This window comes from Amphiura filiformis, chromosome 9 (assembly GCF_039555335.1).
Source record: "Amphiura filiformis chromosome 9, Afil_fr2py, whole genome shotgun sequence".
Classification (NCBI taxonomy): Eukaryota; Metazoa; Echinodermata; class Ophiuroidea; order Amphilepidida; family Amphiuridae; genus Amphiura; species Amphiura filiformis.
Genome location: NC_092636.1, coordinates 8575460 through 8593385, shown reverse-complemented (window position 1 = coordinate 8593385; position 17926 = coordinate 8575460). Strand labels below are relative to the sequence as shown.

Genomic DNA, 17926 nt, shown 5'->3' with positions numbered 1-17926 from the left:
TTCTAATCCAAGCCAGCTTTGAAGTAGTACACTTCATGCATGCCAGACAGACTTGACTAACATGAATGTGTTTGATGTAGGCACAGGTAGGTTGACACTGTTTGGCATTTTGATATCGGTAAATAAATGAACAAATATGACCCGATCTAATGTAACCAACAGATATCGAAATTTAACCGAAAGATGGTAAAAATCATAGAAAATGTAAGAATGCTTTTTATTTTGCAACCATTATTATGCTAAACTCTTACATTTGAAAACTTATTTTTAGGACAAGTCTATGATTACAATAGTTCAAATTTCAACATTTTCAAAATCAGACTGGTTGGATCGGATTGGGTTGCACATGATATTGATGAGTATTGTGTACTTACATGCCATCAGGCCTTGTAGTGGTGTACCCATACTCAGGTCTGTTTTGAACCCTGACCATGACGCCTGGTAATGGAGTGCCTTCCAGAGTCAACACCTTCCCTCGGACCACTGATGCCCAGCTGAGAAACAAAAAAATGTCAATAAATTAGTACAAAATCTCCTCTGACCACTGATGCCCAGCTGAGAAAAAAGTTCATATTTAGTACAAAATCTTCAATAAAATACAACATTACTTGAGCAATTGTACCTTTTGCTTTGATTGTTACTACTTTTTTCAGACCAGTTTTTCTTTGATGCACAAAGTACAGTTTACAAACAATCTGATGTTACCCTAATGGGAACTGACAGCAAGGTCTTTGTCAAAGCTTATCTCCCCCAGACCCCCACTGGTCCCAATTTGGCAAATTGCAATACAAATAACAAAAAAACCCACCTCTCAGCACTTAAATTTTGTTGATAATACTAAATCAAGACAATTCTGTGAGATTAATTTTTCAAATCAGAACTTACTTTTCATCAATGGTTCCCAAAGTGACACCTTTCTGGACGCTGCCCACCCCTATCAGGAATTTGACTTGGTCATAGAAGGATAGCGTCATAGGTTTGCCTTCATCTTGTAGATGTAGCAGGAGTTCCCTTGGATCTGGTACGGTCTGACACAGAGAAGCTGACATACAATGGTTGTTGACACAGCAATCTGGATCTTGGCAATCGATCAGATCATCTAGAAACATAAAATAATCAAATTTTTGACTTCAATCAATATATCACTTATTTAATTCTGTATGGAAAGCACTTAGTTTACAAAACACAAAATGTTATAGAAAATCCTGAAAAAATGGACCAAACCCCCTGAAGTATTTTCCTATATATTCTTTTCTGGGACTCTTTTACAAAATGAGCAGAAAAAAAACCCATAATCAAAATTAATACTGATAACTCACATCCACGGTATAGGTCAGAGGCTTGATTTTAATACTGAAAGTAGGGACTTTTGTGTTAAATTCCCAATTATAAAGTCAAGTTGTCAACATGTATCTCATCCCCATGAAAATCAAAAATTTAAAATCTGATGCCATTTTGATTGATTTCTTTCAATATAATTGTTTAAACTAATTTTGTAATCACAATCACAATATTTATAATGATATCAACACAAAATTAAGACGTACCTCAAATTTCCGGTCACAACTTTGACCTTCATCTGGAGACTGGCAACCCAAGTTTGGGATCAGTGACCTTTTGGACACTTAGCCCCAAAACCTGGTCGTACACTCTTGGTAACTTGTAATATATATTATCAAATCAATTGTAAGTTAAGCTTACCTCCATCATTATCGCGTCCATCTGAGCAGCTCGTCTCCTTGGGTAAGGAGCAATCATTGGCTTCATAACCAGCACTGCAGACACATTGCCACATACCACCTACCATCTGACATTCTCCATTGCCACTACAGTCCAGTGGACAACCCTCTGTAATAGGCAAAAAAAATTAAAAACAAGAAATTGTAATTGGTACGTGTCATAAGTGTTGTTCACCTGTTTGCTAACCATGGAAAATATATCAAAACAACCCATCACTTAATTGCATGAATTGTGTTCTTGAAAACTACGTACTTCATGCATCAACAGAAAACTAAGCCAAGGTTATGCAATTTTACCTTGTATTTGTTCATTTCCTGTTCAGTCCGACAGGATGAGAGATTTAATTTGAGAAGAGTTAGGACATTTAATACATACTTATATCACTTTTGCTTGATAAAATCACCCTTGGAAGTGTATTATCAGGTGTGCATATTTTACAGAGGGGCTTATTTTTCCATTCCTTGCTATTGAAGGTGAGTTAGAGCAGTTTTAGCAGTAGCTTCTTTGACTAATTTCCTATGAGATCAATGTATTAATCTGCAGAAAGACACTGTATTATTAATGCTCTGCATGCTAGCCATGCACTTCAACGGAAAAATTTTAATTTCTGAAATTTTTTAATTTTAAAAAAAATGTTGAAACATGTCGTCTGCAGTCGACACCCGCGTGAAGAGAATTAAAAGCAAAATGACCAAAAATATGACCAGATGGCTCTGCCTCGCCTTAAGAGATTTAATTTTGTATGACTTCATTTCATATTTAGGAGTATGTGTTAACCTGCTTGTAATTCTAAACTTTCTGGAATCATCTCGCCAGATCTTCTCCAGACAATATTCACTAATGAGCATCATTAACACCCTATATGCTTTGTTTCAAATCACTGATGCTTACCCAACTAAACCAATACAACTATCAACTTGCCCTTAATTAGCTGGTAATAATTGATTTTCAATCAGCAATAAGCTTTTTCAATTTAAAAAAAGGCTAATTATAACATACTCTACTAATTTGTAATTAACCATTATGAATCATAATTGATGTACAATTCATATGTGATGTTACACAAATTCAGCTCGTAAAAGTTTATTGTCTGTACAAAAAAGAATCATGACTCCAAGATTTAATGTACTTTTCATCCCTTTTTATGTACACATTAGTCAACATGATTTTTATTGGATTTTGGTGATTAAACGGGCCATCTGCTCACCTCATTGGTTTGAATGACACACTGAAAATGTGTAATTTCCGCTCTTTTAGTGAATTAATATGCCAACTTTGGTCAAGCAGTTGAATTAAGCAGAAATGACATTGAATATAATTATGCGGGTTCGTGTTTCAACTCTTAACAGAATATTCAGATAAGTGAATTTTGATTTTTTTTTTTTGTTAGTGATTCTCAACAAAGGAAAGTACAATGACACTTTTTATAGGAAGATGCTTTAAGGGCAATGAAGACATTTCTACATTTTTTTCCACAAATTTAAATGTTTTCTTCTACTTTTAGACTTGCATCTTGATCAATTTGGAAAGAATACATATCGTCGTTGGTCAGGAAAAACCTCCTATGTGCTTTTGGCCCTTGAACATGTTTAAAACAAAACTGCCAACAGGTTACATAGGAGAATTTGCTTTAAACATGTTCAGGGGCCAATGACACATAGGAGGTTTTTCCTGCCTAAAGACGATATATTCACGATACTCACCTATACCACAAAGCCTCCCATTCCACCCAGCTTCACAGATACAGGAGCTATTAACACACTGGCCATGGAGCGAACAAGGCAGATCACATATGGGCTCGGAACAATCCGTTCCAGTCCAGTTGAAATCACACTGGCATAGACCTAGCTGGCAGGTGGCGTGCTCACCACAGTCTAAATCTGTGCTGCAACCCAAAGATTCTGAAATGGGAAACAAGTGAAGGAAAACTTACACTTAAAGTTAACAAATCAAACAAGTTTTTACTTAACTTACCTTAATAGTTTATAAAGTTTACTTAAGTATGCCACAATTCCTTCCCCCAGCTTAAATGTACTTTTGGTTATACAACGGTAAGGTGAGTGCTTCTGGAGCAAATCACACATTGTAAATCTCGCAAACTATATAACTTATGTGATTTTATTTTTCTTAACATAAACACTTGACACCCAAAAGTACAGCTTGTTTATAGCAACGTATTCTGACACAAAGCTTCACAAACTAAAGAGAGTTGTTTTTCTGTAAAAATTCCAAGCAAGTCAGAAGTTGCAATAGAGTCACTGGAGCAAGTAAGATTGAAGATTGACTACAGCGAAACACCTGTAACTTATGTGCCTACTTGTTGTGCAATTTTCAATTCGCTAGAACAGACTCATCTTGCCAGCGGCAATATTCAACATCTTCAACTACAGAAACACTTAGCCTGAACAAATATGTTTGACTCTCCTAGGTCTAAACATATCCGTCAGAGTAAACAGCGGTGCAGCTTGCCATCCTGCTTCTTTTCTATCATGGGCTATTCCAGTTGAAATCCATACTACCCCTGTGGAAGATTTTTGATATATCTTCCACAGGGGGAGTATGTTTTTCAAATGTAATTTATCATTTTGAAACCCATACTCCCCCTGTATTATAGATTTACCTATATCTTCCACAACTGGAGTAAGTATTTCAAATGGAAGTTACCCAATTGTGTATTCTATTCAAAATTCATACTCCCTCTGTGGCAGACTTTAGCTAAATCCTCCACAGGGGTTGTGTGGATTGTAAATGGAATAGCCCAACTGCCGAAAAGGGTACCCTTCAGGTCTATCTCACTTCGTTCACATGTCCCATTTAATCCCCATTGCTGAATTTCTATTCATTCAAGTTTGACTCCAATATTCTTACTATAAATCATTCAAAATCATCGTAGTGCATGATAATGTTCTACAATAAGCTTAAACATCGTTGCTATGCATTTCTGTAAAAAACTCATTGATTTCACCCTCCAATTATCACACGCTGGTATTTTGCAAAATGTTACCAAATTTGCCACAGGTCATAATTTTCTGAATAGACTATAGTACCTTGTAATATACATTGGATTACACACAAGTGATGTGTTTTCAATTTAGAGTCGCATATTAACCTACTAGAGCATTATCACCAAGTATACGAAAGATGCTTTATGTATTATGGTTTACAGAGCCTGTTGCCTATATATTGCATTGTATGTTCAAATTTGAAATTATCATGCAAAACCTAGTTCAAAGTGTATATAGTCCAGGTTTGTTTTCATGGGAAATTGCACAGTTTAGCTTTAATCAGTAATATTATTGATAGAATTTTTACATTTAATGTAAATCATAATCCTAAAGAGTACCACTAACACTAATTAACTCTATTCAAATATGGTAAATTAAATATATTATTTCAATTTTTAAAACCACCAATACTCAAAAATATTTGTATTTAAATTGTAAGTAGTTAATTATTTCATTTCATTATAAAAATAAATGTTAATAAATAAGTGAGTCTTTTTAAATAGATTTATTGATATGGGTAGTGGGACATATTTAACTGAGCCTGTCAGTTGGAATAAGACCTCTACAGTTTTTTCACAAAATTTCTGAAAACGTTTCTCAAATTTGAGATCTTCCCCTTTTGTTGAACCAAAACAAATTGTCCAGAAAATTGAAATTGGTATAGAGCTTATTCCATGAACAACATGCAATCATGTTTAATAATGAAGTGCCTATGAAATGGGCTGTTCGGGTTGAAATCCATACACCCCCTGTGGAAGGTATGATCTTAATATCACACACAGGGTGTAAATTTCAAATGGGGTTACCTGAATGGGTGACTCCATTTGAAATCTACACCCCCTGTGTGGGAGATTAAGGTCATAGGGGGTGTATGATTTTTAACTGGAACAGCCCACTGATCTGATGAGATGTTGCCGTGGACAGCTCCAATGTGTGCAATATCGCCATGCCATGTGATGAAATATAAAGCAGGTTGCACAAGACAGCAGCCAAATGAATGTTTTGTTATAAATGACTAAATTGATGGATAGATGCATGGATCTTAATGTGAATAACATTCGCTTCAAAACTGAAATTTATACGATCGTGATGTTTTTACAGGCATGTGAAAGTCATTCCTTCATGATTTGGATACTACAGATTTATGATGAAGCTCTTTATGAGTGTATATGATATGACTGCATTAGCATGAATGAGCTTAATGTTTTTGGCGATGATAATGAAGATGAGATTTAGTGCTGTACATACGTGAATACATTTCTTAATAGTTTATCAGTATGATCTTTTAATTAGTAATCAACGTTGCAATGTCATATTGCTGATAGAGGCAAACAAATGTCTAAGTGGCAATTTTCGCAAAATTTGTGAATAGAGGTCGCAAATTTTAACAACCTACTTGATATGAAATCTTTTGATATAATAACATTGTAAAGGCATGCAGTTCACAAAAATACCACCAATCAAAGGTCAGAGAAAAAATTTCTGTATATGGAAATAACCGCTTTCACAGAAGCATTGAAACGGATGTCCTTGCTTCAAATTCCATACATCACACTGACAGTGCAATAAATTACTGTCAGTTGTGAAGAAAGAAACCTCTTTGCAAAACGTGAAATTTTGTTTCATTTAGCAAATAGCAAGGACTCATGAAATGTCTACGCTGGTAAATGTTTCTTTTCTCCACAGGTCTTGGGGAATAGATATTGATTGATTCTGTCCAAATCGCATAAATTTCATGCCTTAAAATGTTTTTGATTTACAATATTGCCATTGCAACTTTGTTTGAACAGAATGAAAGATTTCCCATTTGCAGAGGCACCCTAGCGTTAGCTTTAGATATTTAATTAGTTTGTTTATTTTTCACCCAACTTACCTGGGTGAAAAATCAATAAAATAATTAAATGTCCAAGGCAATCTTTAAATAGTGCGCCTCTGACAAAGAAAACTTTCAAAACTTTTAGAGATTTTGTCATAACTTTAAATTAAAATTTCAACTGATAACATGTAAAAATTGTGAAATTAAAATGCTGGCAAAAAAATAATAAATTATTGCACAGTAATGTTACCAGTCATTCTATTTTTGACACAGGATTATGAGCTATGATTAGCATAACATAAAAATAACTTAAGCCATGTCAGTGACAAATGCTGCAGATAATTCAATGTAAGTTCAAGCTTAGCATGCCATGTGAAGTCAAATGCGCGGATTTCAATTCATGTGAATATGGTTCTTGCTAGCTGTGTAAACATAGAGCCGTGGCACCATGAATTATGTCAAAAGTACATACACAAAAGATCCTCAAAGTTTTTATATTCAAATTGGCCTATATTATTTAAGTAAATCCTAATTGCCAATGCTTATTCTTGCTAAAGTTTATATAATGTGCAGAACTCCCACTCACTCATCAAACACTTGTCAATCATATTTACAAAGCCGTCTTTCTGAATATGCTCATATTTATTTATGATAACTCGTAATCTGACATTTTCACTTGACATTTACTTAACTAAGATTGACACAGCTTAAAGCATTAAATAAGATTTAAATAGGAATAAAATCAAATCAAGAAGGTCACAAGCAGCCATTTTAATTCAGAGTTCTTAAAAATAAATTCTTGGCTCATTGTAAAGTAACCTATGATAGATTTTTAATTTTGTTATGACGATGTTTAATCGACAATGTCAGGACTATTACATGATAATTTATGTAGGCACTTAGTATGAGTAAGCACATTTATTGTGTCCTCATCATGTTAACACTGTTTATCTAGGCAACATGCCAGTTTACTATTCTGTCAACATAAGGACTAGATTTATGTACCTATGTTATGTTAACATTAAACAATGTTGAGAGGTTTGGCAAAGTTATTTGTTATTGTTATAAATTTTATTGTCATCTAGTTCAGTTCTTTCAGTTCATCTAATTTAGTACTTGTTTTTTATTAGTTGGTTCATATTTAAAATTTCATTATACACATCACTATTTTCATCTAGTTCAGTTCTTTTCAGTCCATCAAAATCAGTTATTATTTTTAATTACTTGGTTCAGAGTTAATATTTAATATTTCATTATTCACATCACTATAACTGCAACATTATAGACAATTAACTTTTATTGATTAAATTAGAGTAAGAACCTATATAATTAATGAGCAATTAAGAACCACAAATTATGAACTATTATTTAAAACAACGAAACTGATTAACATCATTAAAATTAATTACAGCAATCATTTTATTAAAAATATAAGATCGACTTCCATTCCAACAAATTTTATTTCATTTTGAAACCAAGATGATGGATTATGAATCAATCGGACTCAAACTTAAACACTTTTCCATATATTTCAAGAAGCTATAATTTTAAAAACAGGGCGCAGTAAAAGCCAGTGTCACTGCTATGTCCACCCTATGCGTGGCCCGAGTTTATCCTTTTAAGCTTGCAGCATCTTATGTCAACTAAACTTAGGGGTTCGCAGTCTCCTAATAAATCTATTATCAAAGACAGGAAACTATTCAATGATCCGCTGCCTTTCCTTTATTACGTGCAACTCAAGTGCAGGATAATGAACAATGAAATACTTCCTAGTTCCCAGTTGAACTTGATCATGACTTAACAAGTATTGAATGGGCTATTCCAGAAAATAGGTGCACACCCCCTATAGAGGAGTAAATTTTCAATCAAAGAAATGTCCGGATTTCCAAATCTGCTTTCTGAAAACGACTGGAATTCCAGTTGCCAATATTACTGGAAAAAGCTTGGAAATCCAATCAAATGAAGGAAAAATCACGAAAATGTTGAAAATTAGCTCTCAAATTGAGGATTTCTGATTTTGAACTATTTTTCTGCCGGATTTTTTTGCCTTTGGGCACTTTAAAAGTCTGGATTTCCAACAGTCACGACTGGACAAAAAGTCCGGATATCCGAACTCCTCTATAGGGGGTGTGCATCTATTTTCTGGAATAGCCCAATATTTCAATATGATTTTTTTTCATTTGCGGAATATACTGATACACTGAAATTAGTACAAACAATTCTTTATGCTCTGCGTGGTATTTTAATGCATTTTCATGCTGATTCCAAATATAGTCATGTACATTCTGAAATTTTTAAATTAAAAAAAATATAAATTTCGTCGTCTGTAGTCGACACCTGCATGGAGAGAGTTAGGGCACAAACATTCCTAGTATTTAGCCTAGCAGGTCCAGACCTTTTGAAATGCTGAATTTTTGTGATTTCCATGGTGAAGTCAATAAAAATATTCTATGGTATTCCCAGGTAAAATCTGTTGTAGTTTTAATCAACCAGAGAATAGACCAAAATAACCAGGCATGCTGCCAGTGCAAATTGACTTAGCATATCGTAAGCATAATTGAGTGCTTGCGAAATGCAATTGACATATATGCACAGAAAATGTTATGCTTATACTGCCGCATATAAAAGGTAAAAATTAGTTTGACTCGTGAACAAATTAAAATTATTGCTGCTTATTTGCTTTCCGAACAGAGTATAGGAATGGAAAAAGATGGTTACCGAAACAAGAAGACAATCATCAAAATGCAATAAGAATTTACTTCGCTGTAGCTGAAACTTATCAGAGAACATGTCGTTTCTTGCTTCCTGTTCCACATACATAGAGTGTGACATATCTGTATGTATACTAACTTGGTAAGAGGAGAACCACAAAATTTAATATGCTGCCCACAATTTGATTGGTACTAGAGCTAGAAATGCCAACCCACTGAAGATTTGAAGGTTAACGTATGCAATATGCACACTTTAACACCTCCCTGCTCTCTTTTCATTTAAATTTAGAACTGAATTCATCATTTTCGCAAGGATTACCTGTCAAGATCCAGACAAAATATGATATAGAATGTAAAAATGTATTCTGTAAGGTTCAGCTATTGTAAAACAGTGATGGTCTATAATGAGACGGTGATAGAGACATGTGTCACAAAATGTGGACCATTTTGCCGAACACTCTCATTTCCAATGGCATAGTTCAAAACTTCTATTTAACAATCATATCTCACAATTGGACCTCAAGATGTGGGGTATGAGGTTGTGTACCCAGCACATTCAAAGGTCATATCAAGAGTGTGAAAGCTATTATAGGGGTTAAAGAACTTTGTCCTGTGGATGATTATGTTTAAGATTCTAGCGCAACTTCAATAACATGCTGTAAAAGTGGAAATTTTTACACAATTTTTGTTTGTTTGTGATTTTTGCCAATTTAGATCCATTCTCTTGTTTTTAAATTTGCAATTTTGAGCTTCCATACATAGAACTACACAGAGAGTAAATATTTTCGCATGTTTTAAATTTTGCACTAGTTTGTAAGTATGTGAAATGGTAAAAATTAATGCAGCGTGAAAATGTCCACTTTTACAATAAGTCTGTAAACACTAAGCTTTCTTTGAAATTTACCACATTTTCTTTTTTTCCTTTCTTTAATATCATTTTATTATTGAAAAATAATATTTTTGAGCAAGTACCTGATCCATTTTAATATATTTTGCAACACTCTATATGTGTGGTAACAATATTTGGTGCAAATGAAAAGCCGCCATCAAAGTGACGGCTTCATCATGAAATTATGTTAGTAGTTAGTAATGAAAAATGTATGGATTAGTATAAGCGACATAGCCAGAAACATGAAAATTGATAGCAAAAGCTCGTCTCAGCTTATCTTGTAATGCAAATGGATGCACATTCTAAACTTGCAATAGTCATCCAATTTCATATATATTATACATTTATTTTGGTTCCCATTTCTCAAAATGTTTGACAGAAAGGCTTGCTATGTTTCACACATAGCATCAACATTCCTTGTTTGGACTTCTTCTTTTTTAAGAAGAAAAAGAAAATATTCTCGGGTCAAATCCCAACAATTGCAATTTCTCTTTCGTTCAAATGTTACTTTAATGAATTACGAGCAACACTGTACAAACAGTGTTGCCATAATATACCCTGTCCCCACCCCTCTGGCTATGCTTATCACTACACACTTCCACTCTCAATTTCCGTGAGCACAGTTCAATTTCACCCCCGTAATACATATCGGAATAGGTTGAGATCCTCTTTACGAATACCCATCAAATATAGCAAAGTTCAGAGTTTTCTATACTGATGTATGTATATTGTTGAACTGTTCCAGAGGATTTGAGGTGATGGATTGTATGTAGTGGTGTTAGTATAACCTGTTTTAGTACCTTGTTCACAGGCTCTCCCAGTCCAGCCATAATCACACATGCATATGGCCCTGCTAGGATCAAATACACCATGCAGTGAGCAGTCCATGCTAGTACATCCAGGCACCTTACCCCACGCGGGGGTAACACTCCCAGAATCCATCGCAGTCGTCAGGGTGCTGCCATCCGTGACCATAGACACCCCACCGGACGGCGCCGTAGGTTGAGGCTGAGCAGGTTCCGGGGTACCCTCTTGTTGCAAGTGTCGCGGTGTATCCGGGATAGCAGTAGCACTGAGCGTGTTGGCATATTCCATTTCTAGAGCAGGTTGGATCGGCGCAGTCGACTGTCGGTACAACAGGGAGGTGAGAACAGACGATGTGATACTCTTTTTCTACGCTCTAATTACTGTGCTTTATGTAAGTCAACTTGTGTTATATCACTTGCCATTTTCCAAGTGATCAAACTTGGTTAACTAAGCATACAGACATAGATCTACCGAGTGTGCACAACTATCCTTGCTAATAATTTGATTCTTATTAAAATACCCTATGGGGACTATATTGTACATGCATAGCATATTGCATACTTTGTAAGTGAGCACACATTACTCGTTAGAACACACCGTGCACTTTATTCCTTTATATCGCTCAATAATAACATGATATTTCTTTCCAAAAATTATGTTTATAAGCATTGGTAAGGGGTTTTCCACTGACAAAGAGTCTTTGCAAGCCATTTAACTATCTACACAGTGGTCAGGCGACACCTGCTACCACTTTGTATAGAGGCTCACATCACACTATTAAACTACTATTAAAGCATCATTGAAAAGTCTTTCAGATATAAAGGGTTTAAAAAATAGTTATTCTGCCATCCAAAAAAATATAAGTCAATGGTTAATAACAACTTGTTTACAAATTATAATTGATATTTGAAACACTATTCTAGAGATGTCACCAAATTTTATCAAAAGAGGAACTCATATTAAAAGCGGAATGAAAGGAATAAACCTCTGCTTCATTTTCCTAGTGAAAGGTGGTGAAATTGTAGACGTACCTTCTTCACACGATGCACCCTTGAAACCCTGATAGCATAGACACTCTCCTTCACGGCAAACACCATGACCATTGCAATTAGCTACAAGGCATTGATTCTGTGGGATATCACACTCAAATCCCTTCCATCCCACAAAGCATTCACATTGGCCGCGATAGTAGTAACCATGCCCTTTGCATAACACTGGACACACATCTGTGAAAGGTGACGAGAGAATGTAGAAATATGTCAAATTTTGTTATAATTTTAATATATAAAAGGCAAATCAAAACAATATTGATACATGTTTCCAAGCCTAAAGACAGCTAAATGTTGCTGACAAGAATTCATGATCTTGGCATTCACCCAAACTCATAATATCACAGAAATGTAATAACAGCACATGAAGGGGCATTTCGTGATCCACAGTCTCAACCCCCCCCCCACACTTTTCTTCAAAAAAGTTGAGATTTTTATACCATCAGAAACCTCTGGCTACACAATGTCTGTGTGCAAAAAATTCTTGCAGATTCACTTGCTTCTAGCAAAAACATCGTCAAATTTGTATCTGTTAACAGAATGAAATTACAACACAGAAGCCTATGAAGCCTATGTACAACCATGCACAATTTGCAAACACAAAATCAGAATCAACTGAAATTACCATATAAAGATGTTACAATCCAAAATATTCCTTTATAAAAGTACATTTTGTTTGAGATGCACTTTCATGAGAAATTATATTGTTTTGTCTGGAAAAATATGCAATTTGGTCATTTTCATAACCATGAAACTTATTTTGAATTGTAACTTAATGAATCATGTCTTACTTTAGCCTGATCATGTTTCAATGGGCGAGTGAGTAGAAATACTGCCCTCTATGATGTAGCATCTCCGGGATCTTCATCTGAATTCTTGCATTTTGTAATGATCCACCTAAATGTGGTCTTAAATGGGTAAGACTTAGTTCCCGTACTCCCCAAAGAGATTAGGATATGTAGGGTTTTGGGTTGGGTTTAGAGTTACAATCAGAGTTACCGGTTATGATTTAGTGATTAGGGTAAATGGTTAAGAGAAGGACACTACATTTTGATACTTATTGCTTGTATCTTATCAACCCCTAAATACATGAATGAAATCATCAGGTTTTGAACCTAATTGTATGTATTTTGAATGAAATACCCTTGAATGCTTGAACCTTTAAATAAGAAGCCCCATTAAAAGCAGTTCTTCTGGGTTGACCAAACCTGCCTGGTTATCAAATTAATCAGTGACAAGGGTATCTCTGAATTTGAAAGGTGCTAATTGATGTTTTAATGTTATTGCATCAATTAGCACCTGTAAGATTCAGAGATAACCTTGTCACTCATTAATTTGATAACCAGGCAGGTTTGGTTCACCTCCAGAAGTACTGCTCTGGTGAGCGAGGCTTCCTCTTGAACCTAGAATCATGATTTCTTACCTTGTGAGCAATCTTCACCAGTGTATGCCGGATGACATACGCAGTCTCCATCGATGCACACGCCATGACCACTACATCCATGAGGACAATTCTCAGCCCAATCGGCTATAAATCAGGAAGAAAAGATGATAAATCAAACTAATTAAGTAATATATCTACCTGAGTGTAAAATTAGTACATGTAGATTATAATATTCTATATGACATAATGAAATCAAATGCAAGGTGTCACTTTGACCATATATGTAATTGATCTAAATACAGTTGGTCAGAGTCACAAATTATCCTCCGCCACTGTAATTCACCTCAACATCTGAGCTATAAAATCTGACTTAACTAAACATGGGCCCACAGGATTGTATGCGTCACAATGAAGTACACCGAGTCATTTGTTAAGCAAAATAATTTGTATTTTTGTCCCATGAAATAATTGTTTGCCCATATCACACTGAAATCGGACTTATAATGTATGGATTATTTCAGAAAACAGAAAACACCAAAGTGCATTCTAAACTTTAAAGTAATTCTTTTGGCCAAACCTCAGAATCAATTTGAGTGAAGAATTCACTAAAGCCCATCACAACAAGAACCACTAGACCAACAATTGGCATGTCTGTACCCATTTGAATGCACTTATGAACCACTGAAATCATCTAAATAAGTTAATACACATCTACATGCATTTTACACATAACCATATGAACTGAAATTCCCCACACTGCAAATCCTTGTGAAACTTTCATTTCAATATTTTTGAATATTCAACCCATATTCAACAATGAAATGTTTAGCTTTTAACTATAAATACACGCAATCCTATCCACCTCTCTAACTCGCTCGCTTGCTTGACGATAAGAAATCAAGATCAACCTAAGCCCAACAATCCCCCATTACTATGTTTTCATTTTCAATCCTTAGTATTTCCTAAGGGACAAAGAGGGAGGGAAAGTCATATCCAAGGTTAAGATTACTTCAACATGTTTAATGCATCAAGGAATACAGGTAGATGAGAAATCTATTCTCTACATCTTGATCTGTGTACGTATTTCTTTTAGTTATATCAATATATATGTTATGAATATCATTTAATCAAAAAATTCAAGTCAGCTCTGATCCCGGGAGGATTGTCCGAGCCTTTTTTAAACATCTATGACAAGCACTCATATGCATCCACTTGAAACAAACCTATGTGTGAGTACAAGACAGTTGTAGCAACACAAACCGTATGGTACAATTTTGCACTTTTTTTAACCACACTGATGTGAATATCACGGTACGAGACAAAAAATTACATATTTTATATACTATTTGAAAAAATATATATTTTTAAGCTTTCATCACAAAATTTAATTCAAATTTAATATCTCTGCTTCAAATATTGATAACAATGAGTACCAACATGCCTGGTTAGTCCGGAAGATGGTCCAGTGGTTCTTGATCTATAGACACTTTATTTCATTTGAAAAGTCAAATCATTTAAAGAATTGTGCACGGTTAATTTTACAGCCCCTTCGCTACAAGCCAAAAGCCTCATTTTTAATGGCAAAGTTCATGCTCCATTTTAAACAATCATAGCTCATAATTTGAACTCACATTGTTGAGGATGAGTTTTTATACCCATCACATTCAAAGGTCAATCCATTATGTACTAACATTCTAGGGTTAAAGAACTGTGCCATGATGATGAGAATGCTTGAGATTCTTATTGCATGCATGCAGAATATTTAAAGTGCAGTGACCATAAGGCTGTTCTAACAAATTAACCACATTAACACATGATGAAACTGATGTGGTCCTCGTCTGACTCAACCCGTCAGCAAGGCTCTGCTTGCCCGCTCACATCAACGCTAACTTTGGATAAACGTGCGAAGCAAAAGTCTACTTAAATTAATTGGGTCTATTAGGTATCTAAGAAATTAAGGACAAGTTGTTTTTCCAGCAATTTGAGCGCATTTAGTTTGTTACCGACTACTCGTCAAGTTAAGTTATTATCAAAATAAAGACTGAGAGGTTGTAACAAGCTGTTATAGTAACCCAAATAAAATAATTTATGCATGATTTTAATGAAAAATCCTTTACTTGGATCTGCTGATAATATGAAATCATTTTGAATAACGTGAAAAGTAATTTTAGTGGTCAAATTCAATGAGAAAGCTTTGACTTTGATTTTATTTAAGTTCAAGAACATTTAATTCAAATTATTTGAAAATATGACAAACATTAACATGCAATTTCTTGGCACAGAATAGTCAGCCTAATCAAGCAAATCCCGAATCCGGATGATATACCTAGCGTCATATGCTAATCTGTCACTAAACCGTACAAAATCATCTCAGATAGTAGCAACTTTAGTTTCGAGATCTCAACATAAGTGAATTCTACAAAATGAGTCTAATAATCAGTCTTCCATGCTAATATCTAGTTGCAACCACAACATCTTTTCATCAACCCTGCACATTTCAACAAAGTTATCCCTGTAACAACATACTTCCATATGTAATCACCATAGCATCACCGTCTCATCATCACTTCCTCATTCACAGATGCTCCCTATTTTCATAGCATCACCCTCTGTGATCCTGTCGCATCTCAAAATTGAAACTCTATCTTTATAAATACCACTCATCGCTTCTCAAAATAAAAACTTCTCACATCTGGTTTACTGAAGATGCATAAATTCCATACTATCATCCACAACTTCCTGTTTCTCTTCTTTAATAGTTCAAATGGTGCTGTCTCAGGTCAAACCATGAAAGTACACTGTTCTTCTATCACAATCCACAACATGCTCAACTATCAGGGCACAGTTCTTTAACTCTAATACACTTGTTCAATTACTGAATGACCTTAGAAATTTTGGGTACAAAAACTCACACTCTGCAACTTGAGGTCAAATTTTGCACTATGATTTTTGAATTGAGGTTATTGAACTATGCCACTGGGATGAGGTCATTGTTGCATAACTTGCATTGTTGTCCATAGTGTATTAGGCTTTATCAAGAAACCATGTGTGAAAATAGTTTGACCATTAGCCAAGTCTACTTATTATTTATATGTGGTTAATCAATGGCGAGGTCTTGTTTTTAGGTCACCAGTATTTTATACTCATTGTTTACTGTAGCACTATAAATCCCATAGAAAAATCCACCGAATTTGAAACACTTCCATTTAAATTTCTCGACCAAAAAATTTGCAAATTTTCTACTCACAATTGCTTATAAATGTGCAATTTAGTTGTTGACAATCAATGAAAATATAATGGATTTGAAAATAACATGTCCAACATACTTAAAACAAATGACATGTTTACAGAAATTTGAGACCAAACTTTAAGCTTCCTTGAGTCAGCAGCATTACTGTGTTTACAATGCTGTTCTATTTTCTGTATTATTTTGTGTGACATCTGTGTATATACTTTTGTCTAGACCTCACAACTACAATTTTTGTTTTCTTCTTGTCTCAAGATATTTTATGTGGGTCCTTGTCCTGAATTCTTTTGTGTGTGTTTTTGCACATTAAAAAAAATTATAGCAAGGTTTACAACAAATAAGCAATGAAAAGTTACATTGCCCATAAGAATTGACCTTTGACATTGCTGACAGGAGGAAGGAAAACAAAGTACTTTGACCTCTCACCTTCTTCATCCATGGATAGTTGTACCTCCTCTGCTTCCTTGCCGTCATTATACATGCCAATAATCCAAATGCCTGGATCCAAATGTCTCACAAAAGACAAAGTCCCTTGGTCCACCTCATTTGATCGTTTAACAATTTGAATCATTGCATCTGATGATTGTGACCTAGTCCTAATACCGAAGCCGCTGCTCGCTTACTGGTACCGTGGGCAGTCCTTAAAACATCTTTGTAAGTTCTTTCGAAAGATTTATCTACTCTGCTACTCCTTGCATAGACCAAGTCTTGTGAACTTTCACTTCGTCTAGTCCGTATGTGATCGGACCACGGATCCCCTGCGTACACTTGCACAAAATCGTGGCTAGTGTGGCTAGGGACGGAGTCATGGCTTCGACAGAGCAAAATGTGCCTGTTTGGGGAGGCTCAGGTTGAATTGCACATATTGTGGCCTATCCACATGCATTTCGGTGAAAGCAAAGCCCCCCTGGAACCCGTTTGTAGGGGCACACCTAGTTGCACTGGGGTTGGACGAGTTGGTGGCGTTGTTGGACCTGTAAAACCAAACACATAAAAAATTTGATTAGAAACATACAAAATCTGAAAAATCATGCAATATTGTCAAAATGCTCTTTCTTTCTTTAGTCCATCATTCTTTTATACAATATCATGCATACAAGTCTGCATCCTTTAACATCTCTCTGACATCTTCACCACCCTGTAAAAATAGAGTGTGAATATTAGAACTCAAGCCATCCTGTATTACCGAATCTCATGCCATCCTTCTGGAATTATGCCATATCAAATTTCCTCAGGTTTATCAAGACATCACACCTCTAGCAGGCAATGTATTGTTAA

General features: G+C 35.1%; 1 protein-coding gene across 1 annotated transcript in view; it reads right to left on the bottom strand.

Moving 5' to 3' along the window:
- The window catches only part of LOC140160407 (teneurin-3-like), a 164677-nt gene that overhangs the window by 18342 nt on the left and 128409 nt on the right, over positions 1-17926 (bottom strand). Inside the window, 10 exon segments of the mRNA XM_072183641.1 lie at positions 375-494; positions 886-1099; positions 1702-1848; positions 3444-3641; positions 10962-11141; positions 11143-11286; positions 12000-12194; positions 13441-13545; positions 17075-17266; positions 17581-17622. Of these exon segments, the coding sequence (XP_072039742.1) occupies positions 375-494; positions 886-1099; positions 1702-1848; positions 3444-3641; positions 10962-11141; positions 11143-11286; positions 12000-12194; positions 13441-13545; positions 17075-17266; positions 17581-17622 (1537 nt within the window).